Genomic DNA, 13,307 nt, shown 5'->3' with positions numbered 1-13,307 from the left:
GCAGCTGAAGGAGCAGAGGGAGCGGGAGCGGTGGCAGCGGCAGCGGAAGGCCCACGCGGGCAGCGCGCTGGAGGAAAGCGGCGAGTTCGATGACCTGGTGTCAGCGCTGCGCTCGGGTGAAGTGTTTGACAAGGACTTATGCAAGCTGAAGCGCAGCCGCAAGCGGTCGGGGAGCCAGGCCTTGGAAGTCACCCGGGAGCGGGCAATAAGCAGGCTAAATTATTGACCTGGGGACTGGCCACAGCAGGAGGCAGGAGACGGGGGTGGGCTGAGGGGCTGAGCGGAGGTGGCCGTGATCCTTAGACAATTTGGTGCTCGGTTGCAACGGGCCCTGGGCTGGGCCCTGGGGTGGGGGCAGTGCGTGGCAGGACCAGGGGTCCCCGCACTTACCTGGAGGGGCTCCTCACATCTCCTGTTCCGTTATTCTTTCTGCATCCAAGGCGGACTTAGACATCCCTGGCAGGCCCTGCTGAAGGAGCCCTGCCCCTCGCCCCCCCACCTCCACTCCAGCAAGGGCACATACGTGTTGGCACACAACTGTTCCAGATCTGGACTGGACAGGTCCACGGGCCTTGTCCGGATTCATGTGCAGTAGGGAGTTCATGGTGGGGTGGGCCCCCTGAGATCCAGGGTGAGAGAATGCAGCCCCCCATCCCCCAAGAGGAGGCTTAATGGAACATGGATCTGGGGGCAAACTTTCCTCTTGGATGGAAAAGGAAGAGGCATTAGATCGTCTAGCTAGATAGGTTTCAGAAAAAGTGCTGGGAAGACGATACAGGGACCAAGTCACCAGGACACAGAGTAGCAGTGCCTGTTTCCTACATCACAAGTCCTTTGGCCCCTCTTTCGCATGTCTTAAGTCTCTCCCTTCCTTCCCTACCGCCATCTCCCTCCTATCTACTAATCCTGAATCTCAGAACGCTCACCTTTGGGTTCCCACAACTATGGCTCACGAGCAGGTACTTGATGAATCTGGTAAGGGGTTCAAGAAAGACCCCGATCATCACCACACCTTGTGCCTTGGGCCTAGGGACCCTGGAACAAAGCTCTCCTCACACATCCTCTGTACAACCCAACCAGTCTTGAAGCGAGACAGTGACCACACCTGTTGGCTGGGAATTCTGATAGCCCCTCACTAGAGAGCAGCACTTGAATGCCTAGCTCCACTCTGGTGCTCCCTGGTCTACCACTTCCTGTTCATCAGACCCCAAACTCTTTCTCTAAGGTCTGTCTCAGGGCAGAAGCCACGGGGACCTCCCCCTCTGTCCAGCCTGTGGAAGACCGCTTCAAACCACGTGGACCTGGCTAAGGCCGGCCCTGGGGTGTCCTGAGATGGTCCAAAGGACCAGAGCTGCCCTCTGCATTTACATGTGATCCCTGAGGCATTCAAACTGGGGGCCAGAGCAGGCAGGGGAAGCTAGGGAGATGGGATATGGAGGAGAAGCAGTTTCCTGGGGGGTGCACTGCCTGAAGGAACCAAGGGCAGAAGGCTGGGTACCAGAGATGGGATGGGGGCTGGGACCCACCTCTCAATTCAGTTCTTCTGTCGGACTTCCCAGGGGTCCATTCTGGTCCTCCCATCCACTCCCACCTTCCATTCTGTCCATCTTGAGCTGTCCTTGGTTGGGGGTGGGGTGGGGAACAATGGTTGTGTCTAAACAAAACTTCTATCTTCTGAAAGAAGGAAAGGTCAACTCCATCAAGGTTTGTCTTTTCAATCCATTTCTTTGCCCTAGAGTTGACCTATTATCCTTAGAGTCCGGCCTGCCTGACTCTCCATCAACCAGCTCCTTGCTATTCTATCTCCCGGCCCTTCTGTTTCTCACCTTCCAACCTACTCCTCCAGCTCAGGGTTATTGCCAGTGGCCACACTGGTGGACTAGGTCCACTCCTCAGCTGCTTATCATCTTTTCCCTACATCAGACTCCTAGGGTAGGGCCAGAGTAGCTGCACGGGCGGCAGGGCGGGGGGCATAGTGTTGGTGAGCCCAGCGTGTGTTGGTTTGAGGCGGGGAGGGATGTGAGCAAATGCAAGCCTGGCCAGGCTAGAGGGGAAGAGGCCATCCTGGAGTCCAGGTGAATGTAAGATGAAGGCTTCGAGGAAGAACAGCTGCAGAGGGCTCTGTTATACCCATCTGTCTACCCAGCAGCGCGCCCCCCCCCCCACCAGAAGCTGGTGTTGGGATCATGGGAAGGTCATGGGTGGGGTCTCTGAAGGTCCTCTCCCAAACTGGCTGGGCTGAGGTCAACCTCCCCTGCAGGGGACAGGGGCGGGTTCTGCTTCTATCACCAGCATGTTCAAACTGTGGCATTCCCACTCGCCATGGAAGACTGGATACGCACCAGGAAAGACAAGGAATATAGAAGTCGTTCAAGACATTCTGGATCCACAGAAAAGCACACTTTGGTTTACCTGTTTACAGAGGACACATACCTTGTTCCAGGGCTCAGGCTTCTCACCCTGAAAGATTTTTTTCCTTCTCTATTTATTATTTTCTCTCTCTGGCCAGTAGAATAGCCAGATCTACAACAGTGCCTTGGACCATGCACCATCACAGTTGCCTCAGCAAGGGGCTGGGGCCCCGTGGAGATGGTGGAGGAGTTGGTCCTGGATATGCTAAATGTTTACGCCTATTTGTTCCTTAGTCTTTCCTCAGTGTCCTTCTCACCCCTCCTGCTCCCTTCAGGTAAATTCCTCCAGCTGTCTAATTTTGTGTCCAATGTAAAATTCAGTTAACCTAATCCAACCTGTCCCCTTCTCAGCAGCAGCACCCACACCTCCTTCCCGGTGAGGGAAGACAGGTGTGTTTGGGGCAGCAGGAGGAAAAACAATTCTCCAGGTGGAGAGGGAAGGGTCTGGTCCAGGCTCTCCCCACCCCCATCCCATCTTTACCAACTGGGGTGCCATTTTCCTCCAGCCTTTACCAGGGATGCCTCCATGCCCTGGCTGCTTTCACCAAGCTGTCTCAGACGACAAGTGAGGCTAATGTACAAAATCTGCAGCGTCCTTTTTACCTGCACCATTTTTATAAGAATATATTGTAATACTAAAAAAATATTAAATCCATACCATCCCCATCCAGCCTGCCTTGAAACCTGTGCTTTCTTCCCGTGTGGGGACGTGAGGTGTGCTCGGGAGCAGTCACGGGGGCCGGGGGGGAGGGTTGGAGCCAGCTCTTGTCTACTCTGAGAACACCAGTCGTTTACATTTTCAAAAGTTTTGCCAGCCGGTTCACATTGTACGGGTAGTGTGAAATCGGCCACGGGATTTGGACTTTTCTTTTCCCAAGAGCTGGTTTTCAAACATTCGCCAGCACCCGTGGGTGTAGGGCAGAGGGAAGCAGGCAGGCAGGGGGTGCCACCGAGGATAGACTCGAAGATGCCTACCCACAGAGGCGAACCCAGCCAACCAGTCCAGTGTCTGGGGATGTGCAGACCAGGAACCTCTAAGTAAGTGCACCCCCTTGAGCTTTGGACACCCCCACTGGACACTTCCTGCAGGCGGTGCATCTCTAGGCCTCCCACGTCACTCCTACCTTCTTCCAAGGGAAGACGGGGGATCTACAGAGCATGTGCCCCTTTGGCTTTTATAGCACCCTTCCTGCTCCTCTTTCCCCGGGGGGGGAGGGCAGGGGCATGACTTCACGGCAGCTCAGTGCCCTCCGCACAGAGAGTCCGCATTCTTGCATCTCCAAAGCTGACATCGTGGCTTTATTTTGTGCACTGTGAGGGTGAAGGCCATCTTCAGCTCTCTTCTTTCCCGGATATGTCCCAGAATAAAGGGGTGTGGGCAGTGGGTGGAACCGCAGTGTACAGGGCCAGGCGTGGGGTGTGTGCCTGGGGCAGGAGTCCTCAGGGCTGCTGCCTGTTGTATATCCCGTTCAAGCAGAAGGGGCTGGGAAAGGGAGCTGCTAGCAGGACGAGTGCAATGGTGAAGCCAAGACCCTGCAAGTTCAAGGGGGCCTAGACGCAGGCAAAATGAGGCGGGAACTGGCCCCTTCAGAGGGTTGGTAGAGGTGCAGCTCCCCAAACTCGGGAAGGCAAAACTGCTTTAGAGAAGTAGTAGAACATTCTTAATGCAAACCATGCCCTTCCCTCCTCAAAGTGGGTTCCCTCTGCTTCATGAGCCCTTATGCTCCCCTCACGGAAGGAGAAGAGGAAACCCAAAATGAGGAGTGGAAGTTATAGACCGGGCTGTCTGAAACTGCATGGGTTGTCTGGGGGCTATTTCAGGCAATGTGATTTCTCGGCTCTCCAGCGCTGCTCGCGGCGACCCCCCCCCCCCCGCCCCCACGACCGGAGTGTCCAGGAAGGCTGACAGGAGACCGTGCAGCTCACTAGAGATGGTGTAGCGGTAAAGGGGTGGGCTGACCTCGGGCTCCTGCTGGTGGAGGTAAACAGGGACAGGGTTACAGGAACTTGCCGGAACTGCATCCCATCTTGACCTGGCTGGGCCGGGGGGTGAGGGGCAAGAACTCTAAGTCCGCTGGAAGTCCCCCCGCTGACCCCCGGTCTTGCTCAGGAGCTTGATCTCCCCCAACACGATGTCTCTGCTGACAGCCTTGCACATGTCGTACACAGTGAGGGCAGCCACGGCAGCAGCGGTCAGGGCTTCCATCTCCACCCCGGTGGGGCCCCGAGCCCGGCAGGACACCCGGATCCCCACCGCATGGCGTGTGCTGTCCAGCTCCAGCCCTACCTGCACGTGGCTCAGGGCCACGTGGTGGCACAGAGGAATCAGCTGGCTGGTCAGCTTGGCCGCCTGGACTCCGGCCAGCTGGGCCACCGCCAGGGCATCACCCTTCTTGAGCTGGTTCTCCTGGATGAGCTTGAAGGCCATGGGCCCCAGGAGGACCACGGCTGAGGCCACAGCCACCCGCTCCGTGTCTGGCTTCCCACCCACATCTACCATAGCTGCCCGTCCTGCTGTGTCCACATGGGTTAGTTGGTCCGAGGTTGGCAGGGGCCCTGAGGGGGTGCCAGGAGTCCGGGACACTGCACTAAGGCACTTTGGGTTGGCATCTGAGTTGAGGTGGGAACTGCAGTGTCTTTGAGGGCAGACGGACCCCAGCAGCCGCTGGGCAAGGAGAGGGGCCTGGGGGACCCAGCCTCCTTTCCACAAAATCATCATCTGGTTGGAGAAAGTCCCTCTGTGTCTTATACCCTGAACACGAAAGGGGTCCTGGGAGGAAATGCTTGGAATGGCTGGTGGGGAATCTTGGAGCATCAAAAGTAACTCTGGAAAGCAAGAAGGAAAGAGAAGAAAGGCTAAGCCCCAAAGGGAAGTGTTTTCTCCCACCTCTTCTCCCACCTTTTCCCTGCCCACCTCGAGTTCTTGCTTCCACACTGGGGAGAAAGGGATGAAGAGCAAAGAGCACAGTGAGAAGAGAGAAAGCAGGAGGTATGCAGACAGAGGGTCCCAGAATACAGGTCTGCAGCCCCTCACAGCAGGCGCTGCGCAGGGCACAGCCCCACCAGTATCTCTGGGCCCGCGGGAGTGGAGGGGGGCACTCCTGCGCTCTCCTCCACACCAACTTCCTTGTCGCCGAAGTTCCCTTCAGGAACACCTAAGGTCCAAAGACTGCAGCCCAATCACATGACCTTGCCCTGTCCCTGCATTTTTCTGGAAGCTACAGTGAGGTCTCAGCCTGAACTACCAACCACAGTTACTCTCTCCTCTTCACATTCTCTATGAAGAGTTAACAGTAATTATCGAATTTACAGAGAAGATAGTAAGGGAAATATTGTATCTATTTCAACAATGTCTTTGAAGCCCCCTCAAGGACATCAGAAGTACCCACAGAGTGACAGGCTGATCCAAATGGTGCCAAGGGCCTTGGGAGCCTTGCAGGCTCTTATTACCCAAAGGGTGGTCTGTTGCAGAGCCCCAGTCCCAAACCCGACTCTGAAATGACAAGATCCCCAAGCGATTCATGTGCACATGAAAGTCGGAGACCCTGTTCTAGGCAACTCCTGGTTTTACAGAAACCAGACCAGCTTATTACTCTGTGTCCTTGAGAGGAATAATATACCTTATGAAGCAAATAGGTCTCCCAATATCCAGCTTCCCAGCTCTGGGCCCCCACCTGGCCAATGTCAGAGGTACAACCTCACTCCCAGGGTGGCCACAAAGGCATGCCCCACTCCTTGCCATCAAGGTGTGTCAGCATGGGTCGAGGCCCATCCGTAGGACTATGATGCTGGAAGTGAGGGAAGAAGAGAGATGGTCAAGTTTTCTTCCCAAGGGAGGGCTTCGGTGAGCTGCCTTACCTTCTCTGGGAAGCTGGTATGGGAGGTAGTCCTTGGGCTGTCTCTGGCCCACACCAGCCTGCCTTCCGCTGGGCCCCTGCACTCACTTGGTTCCAACCCCTGGAGAAGCGAATCCGTTCCCCTAGTTTTTCTCACTGCTTTCTCTTGCCTGCTGGTACAATTCAGAAGCCCAGATCTGGCTGTGGCCAAGGCCTCCCCTGCTCTCGTCTGGGCATTTTAGCAGACGGGTAGCAGCATCCGTAAAGCTCCTGATGGGCCAGCCAGTTCCCCCAGAGAACACATGGGACTTTATGCATATAAGGTCCCAGGAGTTAAGGAACTAGGCAGTTGAGATCCTGGCTGCCTCCTCCCTGAAAAAATCAGGAATATTCTTAGCTGGCTGCCCTAAGCTCTGCCCAGCTCCTGTAATGGTATCTAGGCTGGGAGTTTCCAGAGCCCAGGACGGGGTCTCTGTCTTAACCAGGAGTTCCATGTTCGGGGCACAACCACCTTAGTGATCATAAACCCGGAGGGCACCCTGCCTCAATTTCTAGTAAGAGAAAAGGATGGCTTCTGTGGTACGTAGACTGAGGGGGAGCAATCCCCAGGGAAGAGAAGACACAGGAAAGCTGGAGGGTTGAGAGAAGATGGCAGAGGAGCAGAAGAAACACAAGGATGTGAACATCAGGATGAAATGCAGGATCTGGGGGGTGCCTTAGGGCAGGAGCCCCACCCCCCGGGATCCCCCAGGGACAAGGGTGAGTGGTTACGTACTGATGGGTCACCCACCGATGAGGATCATGGGCCGGTTCTTCATCTGGGCAATACTGAACATGCCTGGGGTAAGGGAAAGATGGGGAGGGAGAGGAAAGCAGGAAAGGGGGACGGGAGGGGTGGGGAAAGGAGAGTTCACTGAAACCATGGTGGACACCGTGGTATGACAACCCAGAGACATGCACTCACCTAGGCGCACCCTGAGAAAAAGCCCCTGCTGCACACTGCAAAGTCACCCATGACAGAGCCAGAATGGGTGCCCTTGGGGGACACAGTGGGTGCCTGGGACCCCGCCCTCCTGACAGAAGGCAAGGTGTGGGATGAGACAGGTGCAGTGCCCCTCCCCCCCACCTCCCCTTCCCCTCTACCCGATAAAACAGCCCAAGAGAATTCAGGGCTCCCTCTCCTGCATAGGCTCTGCTGTGCCCATGCCCCCGAGGGAGGAGAACCATCACCACACCCCCGGTCTATAAGTGCCACAGGACGGACTGGGCACCACGACGGGCACGGAGTCCCACTGGCTTCCTGCCAATCTTTGCTCTGTCCCCTCAGCCCCTCCGGCCCACTCGGCAGCCAGCCAGCCCGGCCTTCCCCATGCCCACCCCTTACCTGCATGCTGCCGCTTCTTCCTGCCCACAGCGGCCCCGATGATCCTCAGCAGCTCCTCCTCGGAGGCCCCTGCCCGCAGGTGATCCCGTAGAGACACCTCTGAGTTCCCGAAGAGGCAGACCTGTGGGCGGTCACCATGGGGGTGAGAACATGCCTCCCTTGGCCTGGAGCCTTGGCCCCCCTGCCTAGAGTCCCCCGTGGGCTGAGCGCCAGCATCCAGGCCTCCTGTGGCTGGGTCACACTCAAGGCAGGACTTCCTGCAGTGAGGGACAGAAGGTGCCGGATGGTGAAGTTAGAGAGGCCAGAGGGGCAGGAAGCAAAATCAGACATCCCACAGCCTACATCTGACTTACAGTCAGGTTACCTTCAGCTTATAGAGCATACCATAAAAAATTACACAGTTGCCAACAGAGACAGCACATAAAAATCCAGATCCATACCTTCTCCTGAGACGTTCCACAGAGTAGCCTCTGCCTTGAGAACGGACCCCAATCAGCTGAGTCCTGGCAGTCTCCCCAGATGCAGCACTAACATCCCATTTCACCCATCCCCTCCTGGCCCCTACACTCACAGACATTACCCGCCTGCCCCTGCACCCACTCCAGTTTGTGACCTGGACTGATGACTGACTAGCACAGGCCTGGTGGAGCTGGCATCTGGAGGCCATTCACACTGGCCACGCCCCGCCTTCCGAGGGAGGCTGGCTGCTCTGGGGGCTCAGGGCTGGAGGAGCCAGTCCCAGCAAGTGAGATACCGACCCTTCTCCCACAGAACTTTATAAAGCGCCTACTATGTGCCAGCTCTATAGAAGGCACCGTGGACACAGAGGACAGAGGAACGTCTGTGGCGCCTCTGAGGGCGGAGCGCACTAGAGAAGCTACAGACAGAATCTAAGTGGAAGGTACACCTGCTTCACCCTGCTGGCTAGTCCCCATCCCTCACTCCCCCACCAGGCCCCAGGGTCCACCCTCTGCACCCAGGGGCTCCACCTTCTGAGATCCCCTCCAGCGGGCTTCTGCCTTGGTTGGCTGCTGGGAGATTGGAGAGTGAGAGGAGAGAAAGATCGGGCATTGCTGCCCTGCTTCTTCCAGGCTCTGCCTTCTCAGGTGGTTACTGCTCCCCTCCACAGCTGCGGCTCCAACCAGGCGGCCACCTGCCAGGCTACAGCTCTCCATGGGCCCTGGGGACGCCGCTTCCTCCCCTCCCCCTCCCTCTCCCCCAGGTGCCTCGACATCCCTTCTAAGTCCCCTTCACCCCACACTATAGATAGCCTCTCTTCAGAGCCCCACCTTCCATGTCCTGAAGGAGCCCTGACTAGACAGATGCCACCCATATTTTAGGGCAATTCCACATCTCCGGCCCAGAAAAAAAGCCCTGGCTTTTGAACAAGTGCTGGATGGTCCCTTCTGGATGTCCAACTCCATGCATCTGATCTCTGATCTCCCTCCTTCCCCATGCTAAACAGCTCCCAAAGCCGACCGCCCCCCCCCGGACGCCTTCTCAGTCGGCCCCCCGCCACCCCCCTGCATGCCTTACCAGCTTCTTCATTCCTCCTTCCTGTCCTCGCCTCCCACTCTTGCCTACATGGAACACTGCTAAAGGGCCATCTGACTAGTCTTCCTGTTTCCAAATTCAACCAGTGGGTTATTCTCCCTCAGACACGAACGGGAGTCATGTCCTCCCTTGTCCAGAAACTGCACAGCACCCTACTGTCCATAGAACACACACTGTACATTTCACCTGGGGATACCTGGCGTTAATCTGCCCCAGCCACATTAGCACGAACTCCAGACAAGTGTCCTCCCTCGCCCTCCTTCTCCACTCTTCAAGGTCACCAGTGTCCAGGACGCGCTCCCTCAAAGCTCACCACCCTCACAGCCTGTCTGGCCACTCATCTGACACCGAATTATGCACTGCCACACATCAGCTCTTTATTGGGTCTTATCAATGAGACTGCCTGTAAAGGGAACGAGTAGGTCTACGCCTCTCGGACATTCTCCACAGGGCTGAAGGCACGGTATGTGCTGACCAGGTATGAGTAATGGACGCTGGTTTCAGAGTGGAGCCCCTGGCCTGGAAAGGAGCCCATCGGGTGGGGGCTGCGGTCCAGGACACATGGACCCTTCACCTCTTCCCTGCCCACCCTGGTAACATCGAGCCTGGCAAGTGGCTCCCAATCAACCGGAAGTTACTGTAGGGGCCCCGGGAAGGAAGGCCATGGGTTCACTTTCACCTTCTGTCCCCATGCTCCCCCCCAAAACGGACCCTATTTCGCCAACCACACCATGTGCCCAACCACACCGTGCACTTCCATGCCTCCCCTCCATCTGGGGGCACAGGTGGGGAAGAGAGATTGACAACACAGAAGTGGCAAGGGGGCCCTTGTGGGGAAAGGGACACTTACCTTGAGGTTCCCATCAGCCGTGATTCGCAGTCGGTTACAGGTTCCACAGAAATGCTCAGACATGGACGTGATGAAGCTGAGCTGGCCTCGGAAGCCAGGGATTTTAAAGGCCTGGGGTGAGCAGGGAAAGAAGGGCAGTGGAGGGGATGGTGCTGGATGGGCCGCCAATGGCACCAGAGCCCCCACTCTTCAGCCCTCTCCGGAGGAGCCCCACGGAAGGGAGCACCCGTGGCCCCGAGCCAACAGAAGACTCTGACACAATGCATGACCTACGAGCTCTCTGCTTGCACCTGGCCTGCCGGACAGCAAACCTGCTATGGATTCGGAGGCCCACGGGCCACATGGCCAGAGCACCTGCCCACCACTCACTGAAGTGTGGCCTAGGACAAGGTACTTACAGCCGCCTCATGCCCCATGCCCAGCCTGCTGCTCTGCCCACCAGGAGGCAGCTGTGAAGGCACGGTCATGCCTCCTGCTACACAGTACTGCCCTGCCTCGCTGCATTCCGACCTCAGTGCCCGCTCTTCCGTGCTCCTCCTCCCGACCCAGCCCCACTCTCCTGCCCGTAACCTTGGCTGTGCTGGATTCCTCCTCAGGCAGCTTCTCCAGCTCTGGCCACTGCTGCTGGAGGGTGTTCAGCATCTCCTTGTAGCTCACCATCTTCTTGAAGTTCCACCTGTTACCTGTCTCAGGATTGGAAGCCACTGAGTCACAGAGTTGCAAGGGCCTGGGGTCTTCAGGTCCATCCTCCCACAGAGCCCAGGAATCAGTTCCACCCCTTGGATGGGAGGGCAGGAGGACCGGCCTAACACAGGTGGGTCAAACCAGGCCTGACGTGGAGATGCCTCTGATGCCCCATCATAGCCCTAGCCTTGGCGCCTGCCCAGGCCCCTCCCCATCATCCCTGGGGAAATTCCTACTCACACAGCAGGCCCCAGGGTCAGCAGCACCCACAGGGTCCGTCAGACCTTGTCCACCCACTCAACCCTCCCTAGGGTCCTCAGCATCCCCACACCACGCTCTCAGCCTGGCGCTGGACCAGTTCTGCCACCAGGCCCAACCTCCTCCTCCCTCCCCGCCCCAGGTCACTGACCGTCGAAGGGCATGTACTCTATGAAACGCACGTCCAGAGGGAGGCCCTCGGTCAAAGCGACGAAGTCCAGAAGCTCGTCCTCGTTCAGGCCTCGCATCACCACACAGTTCACCTGGCCAGGGACAAGGGGACCACAAGGGCTGTCCCTCCTTGCACTCTTTTTCAGGAATGACCTTTGGGGGTCTGGCGCCTGCCTAGGTTCTCCACTGGAGGGCCCATTCCGTGTCTCTCTCCCCCAGTTCTTAAGTTGGGGATTCCCAGGGGGTCACTGGTTTTCTCCCCTCCTTTGTAGGGTGTCAGGGGCACGCTGGATCCAGGGGGCAAGGAAGGGGGGGGTACAGTATAGCTAGCTGCACCGGCCAGCACGGGGAGCTGCCATGGGCCCCGACGCCCGCAGCGGACGGCCTAGCCAGGCTAGAGGGGCAGAAGTCCGAGGTTCAAAGCAGCAGCAGGGGCTCACCTTCACAGGGCTGTAGCCCAGCTCGATGGCCTTGTGGATGCCCGCCATGACCTTGTGGAAGCCTGCGAGGAAGGAGGGAAGGGTCTGGAAACTTTCTCTTTCTCCCTCTCCCCTGCCCCCCTTACACCCAGAGGGAAGCACCAGAGCAGTAAGGAGCCTCAGAGACCCCCAAGTCCAGGGACCAGATGGTAAATATTTTAGGTTTTGTAGGCTAAGAGGTGAAATTGAGGATATTATTAGGTATATCTTATAAAGACTGTATTGACTAATTACAGAATCTGATAATTGAGTACAATTTTTTATGACATAGCTCTACAAATGTAATGGAGGAATGGAATTCTTTTTGCTGGGATAATACTTTGCTTAACTGGGGGTTCATAGTTAATGTTCCCTATCATTAAGTTGATTATAAATATTATCTGTCAAATTCACTCTTGGCTCCCAGGCTATAAAATTAAAAAAAAAAAAAAAAAGCAGGGGGCTGGATTTAGCTGGTGGACTGTAATGTGCCAACCCTTATCTAGGTGACCCCTCTCATTGTCCAGATGGGGAAACTGAGGCCTGAGGAGAGGCAGCGCCCTGCTGAAGGCCTCACGCTGCGTGCCTCACCACGTCAAAAACTAATGATGTATTGTATGGTGACTAACATAACATAATAAAATAAAATTTAAAAAAAACTATTAGTAGGTTAAAGTTTGTGGCAATTAATATTCTAACTGAAATGATAATCTAATGTACAAATTATACGAAAATCAGAAATTATTATTTCCACATTTTTAAAATACAAAAAAGGTATGTTTCAAAACAAAAAAAAGAATGCAGGTTTCTAGACTCCTTTGTCAGTGCTTTTAAAGTCTGTCCATTCATGCACTCTGCCCGCTCACACCGTGCACTTCCTAAGTGCAGGGTCTGTACCAGCACGAGTGAGCCGTTAGTATGCATGTGATTCTCCCATCTCTGTGGTTAACCACAGTACCTGTGATCCCAGGTTGGCTTCTCCTCACCTCCGCTCACTCTCGGCTCACTCGTGCGTCCAAACATTTGAGCGCCTCCTGCACACTGGCCCCTACCCCACCCTGCACAGCCTGGTGATTGTGGTGATTCACAGCTGGGCCATCCCCCTGGGGGAGGGTGGCCAGATGATGGCCTCCATGGTTTCCCTGTAGCATTTTTAGATGGCCCGGTGAGGGAGGGAAAAGGGAGGAAAGTGTGGCTTTCACAGAAAATGTTGTTATGATAATCTAGAAGTTTCTTCCTTTGTAAAGCACGCTACCTCCAAAAGGAGGTGGTGGACACAGGAGTATAAACGGGAAGGCAGCAGATCTAACATCAGGATCTACTGTCTCCAATCCTCATTCTAAGAAACGAGACAAGGAGGCAGGGGAGATGTGGATGTCGGGTTGGGGGCTGAAACCCACAAATGCACTTTCCACCTCAGAGCCCTTGCAGGTTTCCGACTGACGTTCCCCTTCAAAGTAAGCTCCCTTGATCCAACTCCTCTTCCCACTCCCCATTACTCAAGGCCCAAAGTAAATGCCTGCTCCATGGAGCCCTCCAGGTCTTCCGCACTAGGAGTTCTCTCTCCTTCTCTGCAGCACTTTAATTGACATCACAAGACAAACAAAGGTGATCTAGTAGCATCACACATTTTGGCCTGTAAGGCAGAGCAATGTCCTGTGTGTCTCTGTCCCCTCCACAGCACCTGCAGCAGCTCTTTCC

The 13,307-nt window shown here is 55.9% G+C and overlaps 2 protein-coding genes across 4 annotated transcripts in view; one reads left to right on the top strand and one right to left on the bottom strand.

Annotated features, from left to right (window-relative positions):
* The window catches only part of DAAM2 (dishevelled associated activator of morphogenesis 2), a 126,085-nt gene extending 122,562 nt beyond the window's left edge, over positions 1-3,523 (top strand). The window contains 1 exon segment of the mRNA XM_021691965.2: positions 5-3,523. Within this exon segment, the coding sequence (XP_021547640.1) occupies positions 5-226 (222 nt within the window). The 3' untranslated portion in view covers positions 227-3,523.
* A 164-nt stretch (positions 3,524-3,687) lies between these two features.
* Positions 3,688-13,307, bottom strand: part of MOCS1 (molybdenum cofactor synthesis 1) — a 36,701-nt gene continuing 27,081 nt past the window's right edge. Inside the window, exons 5-11 of one of the 3 annotated variants that reach the window (XM_021691978.1) lie at positions 11,589-11,650; positions 11,129-11,240; positions 10,606-10,718; positions 10,036-10,146; positions 7,632-7,752; positions 7,038-7,085; positions 3,688-5,237 (exon numbers count right to left, since the gene is read on the bottom strand). In XM_021691978.1, coding sequence (XP_021547653.1) covers positions 4,477-5,237; positions 7,038-7,085; positions 7,632-7,752; positions 10,036-10,146; positions 10,606-10,718; positions 11,129-11,240; positions 11,589-11,650 — 1,328 coding nt within the window. In that variant the 3' untranslated portion in view covers positions 3,688-4,476. Of the gene's footprint in view, positions 5,238-7,022; positions 7,086-7,631; positions 7,753-10,035; positions 10,147-10,605; positions 10,719-11,128; positions 11,241-11,588; positions 11,651-13,307 lie in introns of all 3 variants that reach the window. The other 2 variants (XM_021691980.2, XM_044917342.1) reach the window with 2 other exon arrangements.

This window comes from Neomonachus schauinslandi, chromosome 8 (genome assembly GCF_002201575.2).
Source record: "Neomonachus schauinslandi chromosome 8, ASM220157v2, whole genome shotgun sequence".
NCBI lineage: Eukaryota > Metazoa > Chordata > Mammalia > Carnivora > Phocidae > Neomonachus > Neomonachus schauinslandi.
This window is presented reverse-complemented; position numbering and strand designations above follow the sequence as displayed.